This window comes from Engraulis encrasicolus, chromosome 17 (genome assembly GCF_034702125.1).
Source record: "Engraulis encrasicolus isolate BLACKSEA-1 chromosome 17, IST_EnEncr_1.0, whole genome shotgun sequence".
NCBI classification, from domain to species: domain Eukaryota; kingdom Metazoa; phylum Chordata; class Actinopteri; order Clupeiformes; family Engraulidae; genus Engraulis; species Engraulis encrasicolus.
Genome location: NC_085873.1, coordinates 48,203,231 through 48,228,799, shown reverse-complemented (window position 1 = coordinate 48,228,799; position 25,569 = coordinate 48,203,231). Strand labels below are relative to the sequence as shown.

The following is a 25,569-nucleotide window of genomic DNA, read 5'->3' as shown; positions in this document are numbered from 1 at the left end:
TCCAGTTTGTCCAGGAAGTGCAGGTTTTTAAGTCCGGTGTATCCACCTCTGGGTGGGCCTACACATAACAGTACTCTTGAGCTTGAACCAGAACTGTACTATATTGTCTCATTCGGATTCATTATTCAAAAAAGTAAAAGTTGAAAGCAGCTGGACTTTCTTTCTTTTTTTGAGACTAGACTGAAGATGTTTCCAAATCGAATCAAAAGTCTTCTTTTGATCTGACAGTAGGGAAACACAGGAGCTTCCTGTATCTCTGGATTTCTGGATGTGGAAGCTGTAGGCCACATCCATCATCATAATATCACAATGATGGACAGCCCTGGCTATATCAACGTCTCATCTCCAGCATGTTATAGTTCTTTAAAATGTTATATATATTTTTGATTGTATGACCAGATACGACACTTTTGTACTTTTTGTCTTATTTAAAAAACAAAGTGAATTAATGGACACAGGGCTGATGATTGATTGATTGATTGGTTGGTTGGTGCTGCTGACAGCCACGCTTGTTTGGCGTTAAAGATGGCATTTGTGCCTCTCTACACAAAGTTACTGGGGCACCTTGGTGGGCACAGATCCGTGCCAATTTGTTTTGGTTTGAGAGATCAGATAGTGATTTATATCATATTGATTTATTCCATACTATTTATTACTAATATGTCATTGTATTGATTGAACATTATGCAGCAAATAGACTGTGCCACAAGCAGAAATAGGACATATGACATGTTACTTAGTTTTTAATGACTATCAAATGTTGGTCAAACATGAAACACAAAAAAAGTATGTGAAAAAAATATACTGTACTCATAGACTGCGCTACAGCAAAGCGAAGAAATCCTGGGCACAAAGACTGGAGTCTATTGAAAATTGTCTTGATCAAGGCAATTCGAATGGAAGCCAGGTAAAATTGAAAGAAAAAATTCTGCACACTTAAATCCCCTTTGTGTTCTTTTTGATGATAGGAAAAGCTTTCGGACCGATTTAAGTGTGCAGACATTTTTCTTTCAATTTCACACAGTTTTTGTTTATGTTTGGCACCTTTTAATCGAGAGTGCGGTGGGATGCGGTTATACACAATGGAAGCCAGGTAAAAAGCTTCCACCCAAAGGTGTTCATGACAGTTTGTCATAATGTTTGTTATTGTGACACTTCCTAGTGTTATGTTAAGACTGTTGTGTCACCAAATGATAACACAGGGAGGATATAGGGACTTGTGATCTCTCCTTAAGTTTTGGGAGAGCAATGGATCATTTATTTGTCGGTCTCGTTGTCTGAAGTAACAAAGTTTGGGTCATTGGGGCAGTGTTTTCGGGGTTGATAGTTAAGACAGCTTGAAGGCCAGTGGAGTGGGGTGCTTGGGGGAAGTACTGTGTTATGTAAAATGTCAAAATGGTGTTACATCCTGCCATTGATCGGATAAAGGGCTGGCAGGATGGGCTGGATTAGAGATTGGGTTGGCAGCAGAGATGTACAGTGTAAAGTAGAGGTAGAAGGACTCTTGAGGATGTCATTACAACTATGCATTAACCAAACTACTAGTGTAATACCAAACTGTTGTAATGGCATCCATAAAAGTAGTACTTCTACTTCTTAATTCATCTCTGGTTGGAATTGGAAGCGGCGGCGATGATGTCGACAGCGACGGAGACTGGGAAGTGGGAAGTGGGAGGCGGGAGGTGAAGGAGAGAATCAAATCAATCACTCTTGTTATCCAATTAGCATGTCCCGAACGGCCTCCATGTTGGGTAACGTGTTGTTCACCACAACAGGAGTTCCCAGAAGAGGGCAGGAAGGTGACACTTGAGCCTGAGGGACAACCAAAGGCAGGGGAGAGCGAGAGAGAGAGAGAGCATGGTGTGAAGAGTTAATCCTGTCTCAAGCACCAGATTGAGACAAGCGATTGCGTGTCTGAAATGTGTGTGTGTGTGTGTGTTTGTGTGTGTGTGTGTGTGTGTGTGTGTGTGTGTGTGTGTGTGTGTGTGTGTGTGTGTGTGTGTGGTGTGTGTGTGTGTATGGTGTGTGTGTGTGTGTGTGTGTGTGTGTGCATGCATTTCCTCTGTTTGGAGAGTATGTGGACACGTGTGCGGGGTTCTAAAATGTTATATGACTTTGTATAGGTACAAATTATACTATTTTTTTTCTTTGAAAGGTCCTAGTCGACATACTGTATATGAAAAAATACCACTGTACGTCTCTACCTGTAAATGATTACAAAGAAATGTAAACAAAACAAAATAAATAATAATTCATTATTTTGAAAAGTTTAAATATTCCTCAGTGGTTATTTTCCCCTTGTTTCCCTAACAGACTTTCTTCGCAAACGGTTACCACAAACCCATACACTGTAAAACATTGCAAGCCAGTGAAACGTAAAAAAACGGTAGTTCCCCTGCTGCCTTAAGTTTGAACGTTTACTCAACTTGAGACTTAACTCAATTCGAGGCTTTCTCAAGTTGAGTTAACTTAAAGCGACACTGTGTGAGATTTTTAGTTGTTTATTTCCCGAATTCATGCTGCCTATTCACTAATGTTACCTTTTTCATGAATACTTACCACCAGCATCAAATTTTAAGTATTCATTATGACTGGAAAATTTGCACTTTTCATACATGAAAAGGGGGATCTTCTCCATGGTACGCCAATTAGCTGCAAAAACGACTGTACTTGGGCCATACATGAAAATATTAGTTTATTACTACTATCATGAAAAGGTCAAATTTGGCAATAGGCAGCCCAGTTTCAATGAGCAGCATAGTTGCAATACCTTTTTTCTGCACATTTCCTGCACAGTGTCCCTTTAAGGCAGCAGGGCAACTTAGTTTTTTTTACATTTGACTGACTGCAATGTTTTACAGTGTATGTACAGCAGCAGGCAGCTCAAGGGTGGAGAGGGAAGCTACTTAAGAGTTCTCCTCTTCCTCCTCACTCTTCCTCTTCCTCTTCCTCCCCACACAACTGCATCGTGCCAGGGGATTAACCCGGCCAATAAATCAGGCTTAAGGGACAAGACGATCGGATAAGTGGCTGACGGCCCAGACACATGACCTTCGAACTTCACAACGTGGGGGGGTCACACCATGCACGTTTGACCTTTCGTGATCAGCGAGTCTTAGACGCATAATGTGGAAAAACTGATGTTTTAACACACGTTGTAGGGCAGGCGGTAGTACAGTATTCTCTGCAGGGGTCTATTTCTCGTTAGCTACTTCATTGTTTGCGATACAATTTGCCTACTAACAATTACGCTTTCGAGAAACACACCCCAGATTTATTAAAACAAACTTCCCTTTGAACAATTGTTCCATTTTGCAGTTTGAGAGGTTTCTTTTCTTCTTTTTAGCACTTAGCTAATTCTAGATATAGAATGCCTATCTATTGGTCATCATTAACCAACCATTTTCAAAAGCTATAGATTAAAATGTTTTGTCTCTTTTATCAGTTTACTTCAAGGTCTTTTTTCTATTTTTTTTGCTTTAAAAAATCCCTCTGCTTTGTTTGCGAATGCTATTTTTTGCTTGTTTTTGGCCAACACAAAAGTGTGCAGTCATGTTTCTCTCTGTGGTCGTGTTAATTGCTCTTGCACTATTTTTAATTTGCCGCTAAATTTACACTGAATTACAACAAGGATTACGACACTGATTTCCGGTTTAAATAACTGTGCATCTTCCCATGGTATGGCGTGAGAGAGAGAGAGAGAGAGAGAGAGAGAGAGAGAGAGAGAGAGAGGGAGGGGGAGAGAGAGAGAGAGAGAGAGAGAGAGAGAGAGAGAGAGAGAGAGAGAGAGCGCAAGCGAACAGGCAGTAGCCTTTCCGACTTTCCACCGCCACCTGCCAGCCAGAGCGAGCGACACTCAGGTCATAATCAGTCATAATCTCACTCTCACACCAGCAGGGTAATCCAGGAACAATTATCACGCAACTTTCAGCAGCAGCACGGTGCTCCCTGCCTCCCTCCCCAGTCTGCACTACAGCAGCAGCCTGATCCTGAGCCTGATCTGATGGTCTGACTGTAATCCACTTTGCCACGAAGCAAAGGGCTACTACCTGCCAAGCCCTGCACCCTGCGCCCTGCCCTGGTGGTCACTAGCACTTCAGGCATTACCTGCTGCCTGCCTGAACATACCAGGGCTTGACATTAACTTTTTCACCCACCGGCCACTGTGGCTAGTAGTTTCTCCATGTCACTAGCCATTCAGGTATTCCACTAGCCACACATTTTAAATTGTTTTTGTTTTCTTTATCATGATAGTGTATGTCTTACCTCTGAAGATGAGGTGCTAAAGCAAGATGAGTGTAAAGTTTTACACAAGGGGCTAACAACAGAATATAGGCTACTATGATGCGTGTGTCATACCAAGGAATAAGCTGCCAGCCAAATTGGCTAGTGACACTGAAAGTATTACCAGCCACAGCAGAGTTTTACCAGCATTTGGCCGGTTGGCAGGTGCCAGTGTCAAGCCCTGGAACATACCTACTGTAACTGCCTGGTGGTGTGACTGAGTGCATCTTAATATGCGACCTTGCCTCCTCCACTCGTCTCCTCCACTTGCTTCTCGTCATGATGACATCACTGACAACAGCATTATATTTCAATATCTTGCAAAAGCTCCATTTTAAAGTCTTTTTCTCATTTGCAATTGGGATGGTGAATGAAAAACAGTCCCTCAAAAGTTGTTGTGGCGAGGCTGACAGCTGGGAAACTTTATCGTTTTCTCCACGGAGGAGGGGCCAGGAGGCGGGACGAGGAGACAAGCACAAGTGGAGGAGGCAAGGTCACATATTGAGATGCACCCTTTAAGTCCAAACAGCAGGGTGCTGTCCTGTAGCATGACCCTGCGCCTGCACCTGCGGTCTAGGGCTGTCACAATATTGTATTGAACCGAGAAATCGAGATACAAAGAGTCACAATACTGTATCGTGATGCAAGACGGCAGTGATTGTGATACGCCATTTCAAAGTTTGGTTACCCTTCAATAGATATCATTATTATTTGTAAACTTTTTAAAAATTATTAGCGGCCTCTTATAGTCTATTCTACCTATAAACGATCATCAAAAAGATGCATTTAAAAACCATGGGGTGTATCGAACCATAGGTCAAAAATCGTGATACGAACCGAAGTGTCACGTTGAAGTCATTCTGGCCAACATATTGACTGTGTATAGTTCTGTCTGATATTTCATTGAAAAGAAAAAAAACTAAACTAAAACACAATGTGAAAACATTTTCTGATACATTCAATGGTGTGAGAGGAATAGGTAATTTAATTGCATTAACTGCATTCTCCTTGTATGTCTTGTGTATATGAAGAAAGTGACAATAAAAGCTGACTTGAGCTTGAGCTTAATTGTACAAAAATGTAATGGCACAAAAATGACACAAAAAGCAAAGTCACAAACATGTACCCTACTTCCTGATCTCCAAAAATTCTGTGCTCCTGGACACGGATGTTAAGGGCACAAAATCCGTGTCCTGAACACGGAATTGTTTTCCGTGCTCCTGGACACGGAATTGTTTTCCGTGATGGACACAGAGAAGTGCTCTCTCTATAGGCTAATCCCACAGCTCTATGTTTCCACAGTCTTGTGTTTTGTCAGGATTTTTCTAATTTCAAATATTTTTTCTCAAAAAAAACATTTCCTACTGACAGGTTAGGGTTAGGGATTGTTTTGGTCTGGGCGCAGCTAGTTTCCTTTCATTCATTATATGAATTTGATAGCCTAGCAACCAACTGGAAAAGATATTTCTAAAAAATATGTCTTTAATGACAGGTTAAGGTAAGGGAATGTTTTGGTCAGGGCACAACTTAAATTGCTATAGCATTATTTGTTTAGAATTAGCATTTGGTATATATTTTCTAATGATAGAGTTACACAGTGCTGTGGTAATAGCCTATAGAAAGCACTTCCGTGTCCAGGAGCACGGAAAACAATTCCGTGTCCAGGAGCACGGAATTTTGGCAAAATCCGTGCTCCTGGACACAGATTTCTTGTCCTTAACATCCGTGTCCAGGAGCACGGAATTTTTGGAGATCAGGCTGTCCTATCCCTGGTCACCACCGTTAACTGCCTTACCTGCCTGGACACACCTGGTGCTGCTGTGATTTTAAAGTCTGCATGCTGTGACTCTTACAACCCCACACTAGGGGTACACATCAAACCAATACCTCCGTCCTTTTCTCTTGCTTGTGGCCTTGTGATGGAAGACAAGGGGTCATTGATGATCAAGTTTCTATTCTACGAAGCCCTTAAAAAGGACTTGTGAGAGTAAAAACAAGTCCGACAGGCGGACAAGGATGCGTTCGTCTATGCACTGCCGCCTTGTGGGCAGAGGAGGGCATAACACTTTCAAGAATGCATTTCAGATGTTTCAGACCTACAGACAGACCGACCGACAGACAGACATACAGACGGACGCATCTAAAAACCCAAGGTTTTCTCGTGGGCACCAGAAACTTTCTTGTGCCCACCAGAAACTACAGTTACGTGAAAGTTTCTGGTGCACCCGAGAAAGTTTCTGGTGCACACGAGAAACATTTAGGTTGTTTTTTTTCAATCCCATGTCATTTTAAGGGCTTGGTACTATTCCATGTATCACAAAGGCACAATTCAAATGTGATTTTGCAATCAGGATGTCAAAAATGACTGCCTACCTGGGCTAACAGAGGGTAAACCTTGTATGGTTGTCTCTACCCAGGCAAGAGGCTACAAGCAGTAGAAAAGGATGGTAGGTACTGGTTTGAGGAGGGCCCCAAGGTAGAGTAGAGTAGAGTAGAGTAGAGTAACTTTATTAATCCCCAGGGGGAAATTCAGGAATTTCATGTTCAAGGTGTCATGTTCAAGTCATTCTGTCCATCCTACTTATGGTCAGTTCTTCCTAATGCCAGAAAAGTCTGGCCCCAATTAAAAATGAAATCCATATATTAACAGACATCTTATAAACTACATATTTCAATATGTCAAATATGAAAAAGGTCGGATGACCGAAATGTTGTATTGAAGTTTGTTGGTGGAATGGACAGTGTGCGGGATTTCTTTACGCTTGAATGACCACCCCACTGGGATAATATCCTACGCACCTGCCCACCTACAAAGGTGCGCAAAAGGGTCTTCTTGAACTAGTAAATATGAAAAATCTGAAATACACCTTTTGATTCATTTAACGCAGTGGTTCTTAACCTTTTTTTCTTAACGCACCCCCTTCCCTGTGCCGAAGACAAGCGGCGCACCCCCAAGCCCAAACTTCTACACGTGTATTCACACTAAAAATTCTTTAAGTGATTAATTACAATGATTCCTGCTTGAACCATTAATCAATACCCTAATGACTTTAACATGGGGACCAAAATATGTTTTACTTTGCCTTTAATTTGGTCTAACTATAATGTTTACTAGCTAAATTTATCACAACCTCAACACAAACAAAATTCCGTGCACCCCCTGAAATCTCTGGCGCACCCCCAGGGGGGGCCCGCACCCCAAGTTAAGAACCACTGATTTAACGGACTGGAGCATGACAGGAATGAGGAATTTATTTTTTAAAAAGTAATCAGACAATCACAGATATGATACAAAACTGAGTCACAAACATGTACCACCATCCTGCTTCACAGAAACATGTCCTCAAAGTACTCGTCAAATTCTTCCTCCCTGGAAATAGAAAGAAAAGTCACAAAAATATTAGACGCAAGAAAGGTTGATTTTAGTTTTTTAACTACATAAGTGTTTAGTATTTTAAACTGTAGAACTTCAGTGAAGTTTTAAATTTGCTTGCACAATGTTTTCAAAGAATTTTGTTTGGAGGTTTGTGTGCAGGGCCACTGACAGCTTTGGCAGGGCCCGGGGCAAAGACATCTGACAGGACCCCAAACCCAATCAATACAGATCCTATTTTGGGCCCCCTCTCTCCCTGGGCCCGGGACAAGTGACCCCTTTGTCCCCCCTGTTGGCTTCCTTGGTGTGTAACTTTTTTTTCAAAAATGTATTTTTAATGGGCTTTTTCGCCTTCATTTCAGATACAGGACAGTGAAGAGCGTCAGGAAGCGAATGTGGAGAGAGAGACGGGGTAGAGATGGCAAATGACCCAGGCCGGATTCAAACCCTGGGTGAAACCCTTTGGCATGCAAGCCCAAATGTGGGGGACTTAGCGCGCTGCGCCACAGCGCCCCCCGCTGGTGTGTGTGACTTTGCCATGGCATCCTACCTGGATTTCTCTTTAGTTTCTGGCGCGGGTCCCTTCCAGTGGTCAGCATCTGAGGTTCCCTCCTCTGTCTTGGCCTCCTCCTCCTCCTCCTTCTTGTCTTTCCTCTCTGGCTCTGTAAGGGTGGGCACAAGCAGAGGTGTTAAGGGGACAAAGCAATATTAACACCTAGAATTGGGACTCATCCCTGATTACAGACCATGGAAGTTGGCGAGACGAATTTGGTAATCGCCATTTCACAGTGTTACAAATTGATACACAGCCAAAGCATTTCTGGACGCATTCTTTTTAGGGTTACCTCATAAAATCTTCCACTTTTAGCTGTCCGTGTTTAGTAAGTCACGTCACGCAATGTTGCATGCTGTTAGGAAATGGATCGCACTCAGTTTTTCTTCTTTCTTATTCTTTTCTTTTTATTCAAAGAATAAGAAAGAAGAAAAAACGGACTGCAATCTATTTCCTAACTACTAGATTACTTCAGAGACGCACCAACAAGATAACTTTAATGCTGCATGCTGTGTAGTGTTAAAGGGACAGTTTGGTCAATTTCAACATGCAGTTGTAATGCTCACACTATCCTGGACTTGTCAGTACCTGAGGGTTTTTTTTTCTTCTTCAGCCTTTTCCGAGATCTTGGTCATTGTAATGGGGGCAGCTCTTTGTTTACATTTCATAAAAACATGTTTATTTATTCCCAAAAACGGAACGGTTATACAACATCAGCAGAGAACTAGCAAACAGCGGTACCTTATGGGAAAATATTTGGAAAATGTAAACAAACGCTGCCCCCATTAGAATAGCTCATATCTTAGAAAGGGCTTAGCCGAAAAATGTGGCATCACCGGGTACTGACAAGTCAAGGGTAGCGTGAGCAATACAACAGCATATTGAAATTGACTGAACTGGTCCTTTAAGAGGACAAAGCAATATTAACACCTAGAATTGGGACTCATCCCTCACTGGCTTGCAGGTGTATCACAGTGGGACAAACATCACTGGAAAGGAGAGGCTGGAGCACACTGCAGCTTAAGTTTTTTTATATATATATATTTTTAGGGGCTTGTATGCCTTTATTTGACAGGACAGTTGAAGATGGTGACAGGAAGGGAATGGGACAGAGAGACAGGGGAGGATCGGGAAATGACCCCGGCCGGACTCGAACCGGGGTCCCCGTGGGCGGGCATGCAAGCCCAAATGTGGGGGGCTTAGCGCGCTGCGCCACAGCGCCCCGCAGCTTAGTTTATTAAGACTTTATTCTGTGTACACACCTCATCATTTGACTCTGAAGAAGGTGTAGCAACACTGAAACGTTAGTCGGGTGTGTGCACAGAATAAAATCTTGAAAACGATGCTGCAATGTGATCCAGCCTCTCCTTCCCAGCAATATTAACATCTACCTTTCATAGACAAGGCCTTCAAACAGGCAGACAAGTAGACACAGAAAGACAGAAAGACAGAAAGAAAGAAAGAAAGAAAGAAAGAAAGAAAGAAAGAAAGAAAGAAAGAAAGAAAGAAAGAAAGAAAGAAAGAAAGGCAGACAGACAGACAGGCAGGCAGACAGGCAGGCAGACAGGCAGACAGAAAGAAATTAAGAAAGAAAGACAGACAGACAGACAAAAAGAAAGACAGAAAGAAAGAAAGAAAGAAAGAAAGAAAGAAAGAAAGAAAGAAAGAAAGACAGACAGACAGACAGAAAGAAAGTCAGGCAGGCAGGCAGACAGACAGACAGACAGAAAGAAAGACAGAAATAAATTAAGAAAGAAAGAAAGACACACAGAAAGAAAGAAATTAAGAAAGAAAGAAAGAAAGAAAGAAAGAAAGACACACAGAAAGAAAGAAATTAAGAAAGAAGGAAAGAATTAAAGAAAGAAAGAAAGAAAGAAAGAAATTAAGAAAGAAAGAAAGAAAGAAAGACCAACAAACCTTTGTCGGATGCCTGTGAGTCATCAGAACTGTAGGAGGAGGATGATGAGTCTGCAGTGGAAATGAAGCATTCAACATTAAACACGGTGACAAACCATCTTCATTAACTGTACTTGCAGTGTGTTTGTAAACGCAAATGGTATGTATGCGTGCGCAAAATATGAATTGTGTGTGTGTGTCCATGTAATGCTAATAATAACAATAACTAGAGATGCGCCCAGAGAGTGCAGACCTCTGCCAAGGAAGCGGTTTGATGGAATATTTGACTATGACACACCCTATTGTTTTTCTTTTTATGGAGTTAGAAACTGGAATGTCATAATGTGCCCTGTCCTGTAATTTAAAAAATCCTGGGGCCTCATTTATCAAGCGTTCTTAGGCACAGATCTGTGCGTAAAGCATGCGTACGATCATTCCTGAGCAAAGTGTGGGATTTATGAACATGTACATGAATCTACGAACACCTCAGACCATGCGTGCGAGTGGAAGAAACATGAAATTGCAAATAATATTGACCGTGCAAGGTACATTTTGCTTTGAATGGCAATGGAGTATGACAGTGTGCTATTTGACAGTGTAATCTTCCCTGTGTGTCTCCTTCTTTTATTTATTTTGAAACACTGTCCTCCCTCTGTCGAGAGCACCTCCATTTCTGCCGCGGAAATGTTTCTATCTCCACACTTCCCGCCAGCGCGTCGAGTGGCGCGTGTGTCCGCATGTGTCCAAACAGGGTGGCGCCTTCGAATTAACATGACATTTGAATATATTTTAATGCCATATATGGTTACTTGGAGGCGTTTCGGGATGTAAATTACCCCGAATGCGCGCGTGCACAGTGATTTGGAAGGTGTGGGATTTATCATGCAGAGGTGTGCGTAGGAGCAGCCAACGCACGTTTGTTCCGATTTTTCTGTACTTGCGACCATTCTATATTTCACTCCTAGGACACAATTTAGAAGGCATTCTACGAACTGATGATAAATGAGGCCCCTGGATTGGATCTGGATGACCACCAAAATGTAATCCCTTGTTCCTTTTGCCTTTTCAAACAACTCCACAAAATTTAATCAAAATCTGTTCATAACTTCTCGAGTTATCCTGCTGACGGACAAACCAACGCGACTGAAAACATAACCTCCTTAGCGGGGGAACAATAAAACTTCGATAATAAGACTTCAATACATTGTGTGTGTATGTGTGTGTGTGTGTGTGCGCGCGCGTGTTCCTGACTTCTGCGTGTGTGTGTGTGTGTGTGTGTGTGTGTGTGTGTGTGTGTGTGTGTGTGTGTGTGTGTGTGTGTGTGTGTGTGTGTGTGTGTATGTTCCTGACCACTGCATGTGTATGTTCCTGACCTGTGTGTGTGTGTGTGTGTGTGTGTGTGTGTGTGTGTGTGTGTGTGTGTGTGTGTGTGTGTGTGTGTGTGTGTGTGTGTGTGTGTGCGCGCGTTCCTGACCTCTGTGTCGCCGCTTCTTGTGCTTCCTCTTGTGTTTCTTGTGCTTCTTCGAGTGCGACGACCTTGACCTTTTGACCTTCGGTGTGTCTACGTCTCCCTCGCCGTCCGAACGCCGCCTCTTCTTCTTCGTCACTTCCTTCCTCCTGGAACAGGAAATTGCATCCGAATTATTAAAAGCCATATAGATTGTTTGTTTTTGTTTATCAACACAATGTTGTGAGGAGGGGCAAGACACTGGCAGCCAACCACTTGAGCTAATTTTTTGACCGACAGCTGTTTCCAACAATCAGAGGTTGAGTTGGGCACAGCTAGTTTCGCGCAAAAATTTAGAAGCCATGTATTGCACCTCACAGACAACATGCACCGACGAATGCAATACCAGGCAAATAGGAAATACAGTGGTGTCAGAAAGTTTGGGCACCCTTTTGGAAAATCATCATTACATCGGTTCATCTCTTGTTGAGCTTTTGAAGCAGCAATTTCCTTTCAACATAGTGTTTGTTAAAGGTACACTGTGCAGGAAATGGTCAAAAAAAGGTACTGCAACTATGCTGCTCATTGAAACTGGGTTCCCTATTGCCAAATTTGATCTTTTCATGAAAGTTTACTAAGTAACTAATATTTTCTAGTATGGCCCAAGTACAGTCATTTTTGCAGCTAAAAATGGCTATTTCTGGAAATTCAAAATGGCGGACCATGGAGAAGATCCCCCTTTTCAATTTTCCCAGTCATAATGAATACCTAGAATTTGATGATGGTGGAGTATTTATGAAAAAGCTAACATTAGTGAATGGGTAGCATGAACTCTGGAAATAAACAACTAAAAATCTCACACAGTGTACCTTTAAATAGGAAAACAGAAACATTTCAGTTGTGAAATGATCTTAATAGGTCTCACGGAAACAATTTCACAGGGATGTAGCCCCATAATTCACGCTGTTACACCAGTGAGATGCAGTAATAGTCATTGAAAAGTGAACGACCATGATAATACACTTGGCTACTATGACATGACACAGGGCCTTTTGTAATGAACTACGACTTGGTCAGAGAGAGTAGAACGAGAGAGGTTCCATTGGCCCATTGTTTCCGGATTCTATTATTGGGGGGGAAATCCCCCTTTAGGCAGACCTAGGCAGACCTAAGGACTGTTCTATTCAATGCTAGGAGCATTATGACACGCCCCTTTAGGCAGACCGGAACCTGGTCACGTTAGGTGCCCATAGAAACCTATTATGTTGGCATATCTCTATACTTAAAGAATCTCTGGCTTGGTCATTGTCATTCTGGTAACAGCAAATTTATAATGCCATGTCTTGATGTGATAAACAAAAATGGGCCACTGCCGTAGATAGAAAACAGACTTACTTGTGATGATAGTTGAGTTTGAAAGAACATTCAGGACACAAACCTGTGAAACAACAACAATGGGCGGCCATTATTTTCAAACCTCAGTTAAATTGACATGATGCAGGAAATGGTCAAAAAAGGCACTGCAACTATGCTGCTCATTGAAAATGGGCTGCCTATTGCCACATTTGATCTTTACATGAAAGTTTACTAAGTAATAAACAAATATTTTCTAGTATGGTCCAAGTACAGTCATTTTTGCAGCTAAAAATGGCTATTTTTTTTTTATTCAAAATGGCGGACCATGGAGAAGATCCCCCTTTTCATGTATGAAAAGTGCAATTTTTTCAGTCATAATGAATACTTGAATAATACATAATGAATTTGATGCTGGTGGTAAGTATTCATGAAAAAGGTAACATTAGTGAATGGGCAGCATGAATTCTGGAAATAAACAACTAAAAATCTCACACAGTGTCCCTTTAAGGAATGCATCGATGGCCGTATTTGAACGACATACTAGTTTTGGAAGAAAACCTTTGTTAGCTGTGGTCATCATTGGTAAATGATGGTAAACTCAACAATCTGTGCACCTTTGTGTATGTGCATATGTGTGTGTAACTAAATACATTTGAAGTGATCTCAGGCAAGTGCACCATAGCGCTACACTTATGAAGTTTCACCACAGCTTTCCTCTTCTCTCCGTGTGTGTGTGTGTGTGTGTGTGTGTGTGTGTGTGTGTGTGTGTGTGTGTGTGTGTGTGTGTGCGTGCGTGCGTGCGTGCTTGCGCGAAGCTACATCACTATACTTGACCAGCGTGTTCCTCTTCTCGCAGAGCTCTACGTAGACGAAGTTGGAATGTGTGTGCGCGCGTGTGTGTGTGTGTGTGTGTGCGCGTGTGTGTGTGTGTGTGTAGCGCCACACTTACGGAGCTTGACCAAAGCGTTCCTCTTCTCTCCAAGCTCCACGTATGCAAAGTTCACCTCCCAGCTCTTCAAGCCCTCCTGCTTCTCACAGCGTTTGTTACCGCACAGGAACTGACCTGCAAGGCATGATGGGTAACACAGTGTGCTGAATTATTTAATATACTTTTGGGGGGGGATTTTATCATTTTTCAGACAGGACTGTGGCAGATGATAGGAAACGAGATGGGAGAGAGAGAGAGGGAAGGATCAGGAAACGAGATGGGAGAGAGAGAGACAGGGAAGGATCAGGAAACGAGATGGGAGAGAGAGAGACAGGGAAGGATCAGGAAACGAGATGGGAGAGAGAGAGACAGGGAAGGATCAGGAAATTAACTGGGCTGAGAATCGAACCCAGGTCGACCTCCTAGCAGACGATTGCCACACCATTGACCATATTGTCTTTTTTATGCATATTTTCCAACAACAACCAGTATGAACATGAAAATCTATTGGATTTAAGCATCCCAGGGTCGAGCTCCTAGCAGACGATTGCCATCAGTGCTTAATTTGAGGGGGAGCAAGGGGGAGCTAGCTCCGGAACCTCAGACGAGAGCTCCGGAACCTTGGATGGAACCTCAGGGAAAGACATCACAGAATCCCCCTCGGGGGGGAGCCACCCATCATCTGCGCTCCGGGACCTCCCCCTTGACAAATTAAGCACTGATTGCCATACCATTGACCATATTGTCTTTTTTATGCATATTTTCCAACAACAACCAGTATGAACATGAAAATCTATTGGATTTAAGCATCCCAGGTAATGCATATTTGTATAATAAGGGCCTTTCCCATTACTAATCTCCACCCCTACCCCTTTGCCTTCCTCTTGCCCCTGGTGCTTTCAAACAAAGCCGCAAGGTGTAGGGCTTGAAACGCAACCCCTATGGATTGGGATGCCCCTTCAACAACCACGGAATGACACTCACAGCTGTCACTAATTCCATGCATTAGGTTGAAGTTAATAGCGATTGTTTTCATGTGCGTTTCACGGAGAAAAGGGCCATAAAACATTAGGACAATGTTTAAGTTAGTGCAATGGAATAATTATTACAACTTTAAAACCGTCAATTGCGGCGAAAAGACTGAAACTTGTGTGCTGTTGTGGGTGCCGCGGCTTGCCGCCAATTTTTAAATGAATTCGCAATGCATTCAGGGAAACCTGTCGTAGCCCTCTGTTGTGGAGTCTGGTGTTGGAAAATCTCCGTGGGGAGGGGGAGGGGTGGAAAGCCCTTTTCCCTACCCCTACCCATGTGTCAGAATGTGAATCGGGATGCCACTACACCTACATGTGGACGCGCAAAATGGAGGCGAAGGGGTTCGCGTAGGGCTAAGGGGTGTAATGGGATTCACCCTATAATAAGATGGGGTGTGATCGAAGAAGCCAAACACCTCAGTATAAGCACAGTACAAACACCGCTTACAGAGCAGTGTACTTGTTTTTAAATGGTGCTCATAAGTCGGTTTCCTTTTACTCTTTTATTACTGTTTAGTGTGCATTTTATTTTATTGTTTAATGTGTTAATTTTATTTTTTAGGATGTGTCCTATGTGAGTCTTGTCATGTTATGTTATGTCCATATATATATTTATTTTTTTGTAGTTGATTTATGTCTAGTCTCTTGGTTGTTTTGTCCTCTGTCTTTGTGTTTTTTTTTCTTTTCTGAAATGTACAACTTGCTGCCGCTTGGCCAGGACTCCCTGGAGGAAGTCACTGTGACTCAATGGGACCTTCCTGGTTAAACAAAGGTTAAATAAAAAAATAAAAAATAAAATAAAAATATCAGGTGTGCCTAATTATAACCATCTCTCATCATACAAATGTGCTTGACCTGGAACGCTTCAATTTAATAGGTGTTCATGTCCGAATGGGCAGCATGAATTCTGGAATTAAACTTCTAAAAATATTACAACGAGCACCTCTAAAGGGTGTAGATTTCCATTGTACTACTGTAATTGGTCAGCTCAGCTGTGATGTGGTGTGGTCTATCCCCCCCCACCCCCCTCACCCCCCCCCCCCACACACACACACACACCCCATCCCCTCCCCCCCCTCTCAGCCTCACCCTCACCAATCAGATGTGATCTCAGGTTCACCCTAACCAATCAGATGTGAGAAGCAAAGGGTGAGGGCCAATCAGACATGAGAAGTAAAGGGTGAGGATTTCCTTTCTAATTGGTCAGGTGTGGTGTGGGCCGGTGTCTCTCTCTTTCTCTCTCTCTCCTCTACACACACACCCACCCACACACACACACACACACACACACACACCCACACACACACATATATAGACACTTGATCAAAGGCCAGGGGATGGGTAAACTGAAGGGTATCGTGTTGGTTGTGTTGGCCAGAGGCCTAGGGAACTGCGTCAAAGAGAAAACCCTCCAACTCAACCACCACCTGGCACAAACCTGTCTGTCTATTAAGGGTGGGCGATACATATCGTCTGCGAAGTTATCGTGAATGTTGTTTTGACGATGAGTAATTTTGCAATATCGAGATATTTTTATGAAGTCGCTAAACTCAACAAAGCGCTGTGACAGGACTCCTCCAGACAGCGACAACAGCCAAGCCTTTGAGCCAATAGTAATGTTGTTGTGAACTGGAGAATAAGTCTGTGAACCAATGAGCTGAGGGGGCGGGCTGCAGCGTTTTCAGCAGACGGAGAGAGAGAGGTCTTCGTGCAGCTTTCTGCTGCTGGGCAGTGGAGGAGAGTTGCTGTTATCCAAATGGTGGATTTGCATGTGGAATTCAACCATTAAACCAGCCATTGCATGATGCTGAGGGCATTTTGGAACTATGTTCTTTAATCAGCAACTGTCTGTGATTATGGAAAGCCAAATAGTTAGGAAGAGAAATAGCTTTGTCTCTGGTCTGAGAAATCGCGTTAGCATGCTAGTTAGCGAACTAAGCTAAGCAATGTTGTTCTCTACAACTACATTGGCTGTTACTCACTACTCAAACACCCACCTGCATGTATAGATATCATAACTGCTTAGGTGGACAAGTAATGTTAAGTTAGACTCGCGCAGTGAGTTAAATTACAATGTGTGAAATCCAACACATGCAATTTGCAGCTGCCATAGTTAGGTTCTGATTCCTATCTACAAATGCACTGTTTCCAGTCAAAAATGACTGTCCTCTAACAGAATCATTAGCAATACATCATAAACCTATTTACATATGTTTTCATGACAAGTGATGAAGTATTACTTTACAGTCCAGCATATGCATATTATTAAATTCAAAAAGTGAAAGCTCTTCAGCACAGCATTATCGTCAAATTATCGTTATCGTGAAAATTCTAAAAATTATCGAGATAACTTTTTTTGCCCATATCGCCCACCCCTACTGTGTGCGTGTGCGTGTGCGTGTGCGTGTGTGTGTGTGTGTGTGTGTGTGTGTGTGTGTGTGTGTGTGTGTGTGTGTTTGTGTGTGTTTGTGTGTGTGTGTGTGTGTTTGTGTGTGTGTGTGTGTGTGTGTGTGTGTGTGTGTAAAAGGAGGTAAATGCAGGTGAAGCCTTGGACAACAGCATAAGGCCTTGATCTTGACACGCGCGCACACACACTAACACACACACACACTCTCTCTCTCTCACACTCTCTCTCTCTCTCTGTCCCTATTGTCTCTCTGCCTCTCTCTTTCTCTCTCGTTCATTGTCCCCGTCACCTCTCTCTCCCCCTCTCTCTCTCTCTCTCTCTGTTGTCTCTGTCTCTGTCTCTCGCTCTCTCTCTCGCTCTCTCCCCTCTCCCTCTTCCCCTATCGGTCCCTGGTATCTCTCTCTCTCTCTCTCTCTACCCCCCTCTCCTCCCCCTTCCTCCCTGACTTCTTCCAAGTGTCATGATGACTGCAGCCTCTTGTGTCGGAGCCATTTGGCTTTATCCTCCACTGGCTTAATTAAGGGGAGATTTCCCCGCCTGCCTGCCTGCGTCAAAGGGAGAGCCACTCTGCGTCACAGTGCATGTGAAGTGAAGCACACACAGCACAGCAGACCTCACGTGAGGGTGGCTGTGTACTGTGCCAGACATGTGGACAATGTCAACGTCAACGTCAGAATGAGTGTGAATTGCACGTCCCCGGAGGTGCCAATCTCCTGCCCAAGTGAAGGCAGGAGACATCTATAATTGTGATAGGCAAAACTCACTGGCTCAATTAACCCCTTAGCGCAGCGCTATGGCTCTCTGTAATGTCATAGCAATGTTGTTATGATGTAGTTAAGCATTTTCAGCAAGTGAATAGGGTCGCCGGCGACCCCCGCTGCAGTAAGAGGCTACGGGGAGATTTCCCCGACTGCCTGCCTGCCTGCGTCAAAGGGAGAGTCACTCTGCGTCACAGTGCATGTGAAGAGAAGCACCTCCTTCACAGCACAGCAGACCTCCTCCTACTGCACCTCCTTCACAGCACAGCAGACCTCCTCCTACTGCACCTCCTCCACCTGACAACTTGGGCTTCACGTGAGGGTTACTGTGCACTGTGCCAGACATGTGGACAACATCGACGTCAGAATGAGTGTGAGCTGCACGTTTGTTTTGATAAAACAAAAGAGGCAATATGTCGCTAAGCTAGTGAAAGTCAATGGATCCGTGTAGCTACACGGATCCATTGACTTTCACTAGCTTAGCGACATGCTCCCTCTTTTAACTTGTCTTGAAGCAAGACAACGGCTTACATGAAAAATAAGACACTTTACCACCTTTATAAACCTTGGCCAACAATGTCAACTGTATTATACAACTGAATAGTGGCATACCCCTTTAAGGAGAGATTTCCCCGACTGCCTGCCTGCCTGCGTCAAAGGGAGAGTCACTCTGCGTCACAGTGCATGTGAAGTGAAGCACCTCCTTCACAGCAGACCTCCTCCTACTGCACCTCCTCCACCTGACAACTTGGGCTTCACGTGAGGGTGGCTGTGCACTGTGCCAGACATGTGGACAACATCGACGTCAGAATGAGTGTGAGCTGCACGTTTGTTTGTTTTCTGCTTGTCTCTCTCTCGTTTTCCCTGTGCATGCATACGTGTGCGCGTGTGTGTGTAGTCATTAGCTCATCTAAAGGGCTCCTTTGACCCTTAGGCCGGCCGCACACTGGCTCCGACAGCACTGCGGCGCACTTTTGCTTCCGACACATTTCGGACCCCCAAACCCAATTTCCCACGAACATTGCATTGATAAGTCAAATGGGCGGCGCCGACAAAATAGAACCTGTCTCTAATTGCTATCCGACATCGGAGAATGTCCGCGGACATCGGCGCCAGTGTGCGTGGTTCTATTGAAAACAATGGAATCAAATTTTAGCTGAGCAGTGCTCAGCACTTTGTCGGAGCCGGTGTGTGGAAGCCCTTAGTGCACCCACACAGTCAAAGGCAGGAGGCCACTTGTGTGTAGGACTATTCCTGCTATTCACGGTCACCCCGCAGGAGACATCTATAATTGTGATAGGCAAAACTCACTGGCTCAATTAAGGGGAGATTTCCCCGCCTGCCTGCCTGCGTCAAAGGGAGAGTCACTCTGCGTCATAGTGCATGTGAAGTGAAGCGCCTCCTTCACAGCACAGCAGACCTCCTCCTGCTGCACCTCCTTCACAGCACAGCAGACCTCCTCCTACTGCACCTCCTCCACCTGACAACTTGGGCTTCACGTGAGGGTTACTGTGCACTGTGCCAGACATGTGGACAACGACAACGTCGACGTCAGAATGAGTGTGAGCTGCACGTTTGTTTGTTTTCTGCTTGTCTCTCTCTCGTTCTCCCTGTGCGTGCATACGTGTGCGCGTGTGTGTGTACCAGGCTTGTACGAAATTCCGAATGGAAAGAATTTCAATTCAAAATAATGCCATAATACGAACACTAGGTGGTGCCATTACCTTGAATTTCTTTGAATTTAATCTACACCACCCATTGAAAGTACATACAACACCACCACCTAGTGTTCGTATTATGGCATTACTTTGAATTGAAATTCTTTCCATTCGGAATTTCGTACAAGCCTGGTGTGTACTAGTCATTAGCTCCTCTAAAAGGGCTCCTTTGACCCTTAGTGCACCCACACAGTCAAAGGCAGGAGGCCACTTGTGTGTAGGACTATTCCTGCAACCAGTGGTGTAGTCTAACTTTTTTTGAAGTGGGTACACTGTATATTTGAGCATTCTTGAAGTGGGTATACTGTATATATTTGTCAATTCAAACAATGGATCAATCCATTTTATGTGGGTATATTGAATTACCTGAAATTTAGAAGTGGGTATACTGCGTATACCTGCGTTCTACGTAGATTACACCACTGCCTGCTATTCACTGTCACCCCGGAGGTGCCAATCTCCTGCCAAGACTTGGCAAGTGAGGGCAGGAGACATCTATAATTGTGATAGGCAAAACTCACTGGCTCAATTAAGGGGAGATTTCCCCGACTGCCTGCCTGCCTGCGTCAAAGGGAGAGCCACTCTGCGTCACGGTGCATGTGAAGTGAAGCGCCTCCTTCACAGCACAGCAGACCTCCTACTGCACCTCCTACTGCACCTCCTTCACAGCAGACCTCCTCCTGCACCTCCTCCACCTGACAACTTGGGCTTCACGTGAGGGTTACTGTGCACTGTGCCAGACATGTGGACAACGTTGACGTCTACGTCTACGTCAACGTCAACGTCAATGTCAATGTCAACGTCAGAATGAGCTGCACGTTTGTTTGTTTTCTACTTCGTCTTTCGCTCTCTCCATCGGTCTCTCTCTCTCTTCTCCTCTAAATATACACACACACATACACTTGATCAAAGGCCAAGGCAGACATCCCAAGTTCCAAAAAACTCTTTCAGGGATATGCTTATCGACCCTCGACATCCCCCGACAAACAGAACAGCATCAATGTTTAAAACATTTGTATGTTCATGTCCTTTCTATTGTCCAGTCTGCATAGAACGAACACCTGCCTACTATTTTTCCCGGGACTTTTTGCAGGGCGTTCTACTATGAAGTGTGCTCGCGCAATCTATTTGAAGTAGCCTACTTCACGCATGCCGCACGAGTCATTATCTTTCTTTGTTCCGCATTGCCAATTGGAAAACAAACGCTAACTTGCATAACGTTGCTGTCCAGCAGAAACCTTGTATCTCCACTATTATTTTAACTTTTTTATATTCATTCTTTATTCATTATAAAATATAATACAGCACTACTGGTCAGTCTCCATGGGTATATGTGTATGATAAATAATTTAGTAGCCAACTTTAATACTGCAATAATTATTTATTTAGAAAAAAAGGAATTATAAATTAATACATAAAAAACAATGAGAAGTGGAGATAGGAGGTTTCTGTCTGACAGCGACGATAGTCTAAAGTCATCAGGGATATTTCATAAGACTTGTGCCCATCGGGCAGCCACTCTCACTCCACTTGAGGGAGACTTGGCATGTCTGCCAAGAGGATGGGTGGACTGAAGGCTATTGTGTTGGCCAGAGGCCTAGGGAACTGCGTCAAAAAGAAAACCCTCCAACTCAACCACCACCTGGCACAAACCTGTCTGTGTGTGGTGCGAATGTGTGTGTGTGTGTGTGTGTGTGTGTGTGTGTGTGTGTGTGTGTGTGTGTGTGTGTGTGTGTGTGTGTGTGTGTGTGTGTGAAAGGAGATAAAAGCAGGTGAAGCCTTGGGCAACAACATAAGGACTTGATCTTGACACGTGCACACACACACACGCACGCACGCATACACACACACACACACACACACACACACACACACACACTTGCGCACGCACACACACACTGGTTGCAGTCTCTGTCTATAGAGCAAAGGTCAGGTGCCTTGCTCAAGGACACTTCAGCCATAGCTGCAGTGATAGTGAGGAGGGGGATCCGAACCAGCAACCATTTGATCCCAAAACCAACTCCAAATCCCTACCCACCACTAGGCCATGACTGCCCCTTACTGACCCGCACTCTGCACACGCTTCGTCGTTTTTTTCTCTTTTCACTCAAGATAATGGGAAAAGGAGGCGCACACAAGGCTTGTGTGAAAAAGTGTATTGAAGCCAAAATTAAACAAGAAAAGTCTGAGGTTCCTCAGACTTTTGCTGTTTAATTTCGTCTTCAATACACTTTTTCACACAAGCCTTGTGTGCGCCTCCTTTTCCCATTATGTTGAGTGATTACTACTTTTTGGGAGTGCACGCACCAAGCAATACACGGGTGTTAAGTGCAGGCGCAGACGCCGACCTTTGTTGGTCCTTTGTCTTTCTCTTTTCACACACCTATTGTGCATGTTGGAAAAGGCCAGATATTGCAAGTGGTCAACAAAAAGGCATAAATATAAATTAAATACATTATTTTTTTAAAAGCTATTTTATGGTGGGAGTGTTAGTTTGGCTAGTAAGGTTAACACCTACTAGCCATATTGGCTGGTGATGAAAAAGCTTAAAGGGACAGTTTGGTCAATTTCAACATGCAGTTGTATTGCTCACGCTACCCTTGACTTGTCAGTACCTGGTGATGACACATTTTTCGTCTCAGCCCTTTCCGAGATATGAGCCATTCTAATGGGGGCAGCGTTTGCTTAAAAATGAAACATAGGCCAACTCCAAATATTTTCCCAAAAGGTACTGCTGTTTGCTAGTTGTCTGCTGATGTTTTATAAGCTTTTGGATGTTTTTGGGAATAAATGAAAATGTTTTTTTGAAATGTAAACAAAGAGCTGCCCCCATTACAATGACCAGGATCTCGGAAACGGCTGAAGAAGAAGAAAAAAAATCTCAGGCACTGACAAGTCGAGGGCAGTGTGAGCATTACAACTGCATGTTGAAATTGACCAAACTGTCCCTTTAAATTTAGACCAAGGCCATGACTGTAACACAGAGAGCCAGCAGCGTGCTTTCAGTTTCTGGCACCCAAGCGGTAGACCCTGACCTTTGACCTCTTATCTGAGGTTGGTGGCCCCGTGATCCTGAGCTCATCCCGAGCTGACGTCAACACCAACGCCAACGGCAACGTCACAATGAGTGAGAGCTGCACATTTGTTTGTTTGTTTTGTTGGGTGGAGTGAAGGGTATTGTGTTGGCCAGAGGCCTAGGGAACTGCGTCAAAGAGAAAACCCTTCAACTTAACCACCACCTGGCACAAACCTGTCAGTGTGTGTGTGGTGTGAATGTGTGTGTGTGGTGCGAATGTGTGTGTGTGTGTGGTGCGAATGTGTGTGTGTGTGTGTGTGTGTGGTGCGAATGTGTGTGTGTGTGTGTGTGTGTGTGTGTGTGTGTGTGTGTGTGTGTGTGTGTGTGTGTGTGTGTGTGTGTGTGTGTGTGTGTGTGTGTGTGTGTGTGTAAAAAGAGGTAAATGCAGGTGACGCCTTCCCTCTCTCCTCCTCTACACACACACACACACACACACACATATACACACTTGATCAAAGGCCAGGGGATGGGAATAGTGAAGGGTATTGTGTTGGCCAGAGGCCTAGGGAACTACGTCAAAGAGAAAACCCTTCAACCACCACCTGGCACAAACCTGTCTGTGTGTGGTGCGAATGTGTGTGTGTGTGTGTGTGTGTGTGTGTGTGTGTGTGTGTGTGTGTGTGTGTGTGTGTGTGTGTGTGTGTGTGTGTGTGTGTGTGTGTGTGTGTGTGTGTGTGTGTGTGGTGCGAATGTGTGTGTGTGTGTGTGTGTGTGTGTGTGTGTGTGTGTGTGTGTGTGTGTGTGTGTGTGTGTGTGTGTAAAAAGAGGTAAGTGTGCAGGTGACGCCTTCCCTCTCTCCTCCTCTACACACATAGACACTTGACCAAAGGCCAGGGGATGGGTAAACTGAAGGGTATTGTGTTGGCCAGAGGCCTAGGGAACTGCGTCAAAGAGAAAACCCTTCAACCACCTGGCACAAACCTGTCTGTGTGTGGTGTGAATGTGTGTGTGTGTGTGTGTGTGTGTGTGTGTGTGTGTGTGTGTGTGTGTGTGTGTGTGTGTGTGTGTGTGTGTGTGTGTGTGTGTGTGTGTGTGTGTGTGTGTAAAAAGAGGTAAAGGCAGGTGAAGCCTTGGACAACAGCATAAGGACTTGATCTTGACACACACACACAAGCACGCACACGCACACACGCACACGCACACGCACACACACCAAGGATTAGCTGAAACAGAGAGTGTTTGTGTGTGTGTGTGTGTGTGTGAGTGTGTGATAGCCAGACTGCATCAGCAGGGATCCCCTACCAGCTGCTCTGCTGTGATTGGCCACACCACTCAGTGTGGGGCTGCCCAGGCCAAGCTGACACTCTCGGGGAAAAAACACCATCCGCCATGTTCTTTACATGGATACAGTGAGGAGAGAAACGCTGTATGCACTGTAATAATAGTACATTAGGCCAGTGTTTCTCAACCAGGGGGCCGGGGCACCCTGGGGTGCGGCAGGCCCCCCTCAGGGGTACAGCGGAAACGTGGCTGATTAAAAATAATTGTGTAATTTAACAATTATTTGTCTAAATTAATTAAGTATTGCTTAGTCAGTGCGCAGTGGAGTCTTTCATCTGCCATTTACGCACAATAAAGTAAATTTAGGTCGCCCCAATAAGCTGCACCTTCGAACGTAGGTTGTGTGACGTCTCCAAATGTGTTACTTTTCAAAGCTTTTGTTGTATCCAATGCGATGCCATGTTACAGCTTGTTGCTTAGGGGTGCCTTGAAAATTTTCAGTAATTGAAAGGGTGCCTCGCCTAAATGAAGGTTGCGAAACACTGCATTAGGCTACTATTCCATTCCATGCATTCTATATACTGTAGCTATTCAATTCTATTTTATTCTAGTTTCGCCACACCGCTCAGTGTGGGGCTGCCCAAGCCAAGCTGTCACTCTCAGAAAAAATAATCCCACCATGTTCTTTATATATGAAGAGCTCTTTTCCAAAACGAGATATATCCATTTTGTAGAATGTTGGGAAACTAAAAATTTTGTATTGAGCATTCCATTGAAATGCATTGCAAAATGCGTTTTTATAGAGGTTTTAAAGTATGTTCTCAAAACATTTGATTGGCAAGAATTCACACATAGATGATAGGACCTCTTAACAGTCAATTCCAATATTAAAATGCAAAGAGTCAAAAATGGTGGATATAGCGTTTTGGAAAAGAGCTCTTCATATATGGATACACGAAAGGAGCAGAAAGGAACATATTTAAAGTCAAATTTTGTGACGTGAGTGTTTATCAATGAGCAGACCATGATAATTTCCTTTCCAAGGTATTTTTTTTTGTAAATAAACAGCGTGTCATTTGTAAAAACGCATCTAAGTGTGAGGGGCAATTCAATGCTATTCTATTCTAGCCTCCTCATAGAAGCAGAAAGACTGATAGAAGCTTTACTCTGGCTGTAATTCAATCAAATGAACTGACATTACCTTTAAATTAATGAAATTAGCACAGAAGCAAACAAGAGAGTATGGGGGGTGAGGTGGGCAGACAGCTGTTTGTTTGTGTTTCCTTCTGTGTGCACGGCACAGGGCTCTAAATTAACGTTTTCCATCACCAGCCAAAATGGCTAGCAGACCTTAATTTTACTAGCCAAACACACACTCGGTAATGGGTCAAAGTGACTAGTAAGTTGGTCTTTTCTACGGGCCAAACTGAAATTTCACCAGCGTTTGGACGCTTGGCTGTAGAGCTGGGCAATATGACGATATATATCGTTATCGTGATATAAAAGTGTATATCGTGCCCT

General features: G+C 43.9%; 1 protein-coding gene across 1 annotated transcript in view; it reads right to left on the bottom strand.

Annotated features, from left to right (window-relative positions):
* Positions 1 to 7,500: 7,500 nt before the first annotated feature.
* fra10ac1 (FRA10A associated CGG repeat 1) overlaps positions 7,501 to 25,569 on the bottom strand; it is a 29,595-nt gene continuing 11,526 nt past the window's right edge. The window contains exons 9-14 of the mRNA XM_063220798.1: positions 13,859 to 13,972; positions 12,949 to 12,991; positions 11,581 to 11,723; positions 10,128 to 10,178; positions 8,208 to 8,319; positions 7,501 to 7,654 (exon numbers count right to left, since the gene is read on the bottom strand). Of these exons, the coding sequence (XP_063076868.1) occupies positions 7,612 to 7,654; positions 8,208 to 8,319; positions 10,128 to 10,178; positions 11,581 to 11,723; positions 12,949 to 12,991; positions 13,859 to 13,972 (506 nt within the window). The 3' untranslated portion in view covers positions 7,501 to 7,611. The remainder of the gene's footprint in view (positions 7,655 to 8,207; positions 8,320 to 10,127; positions 10,179 to 11,580; positions 11,724 to 12,948; positions 12,992 to 13,858; positions 13,973 to 25,569) is intronic.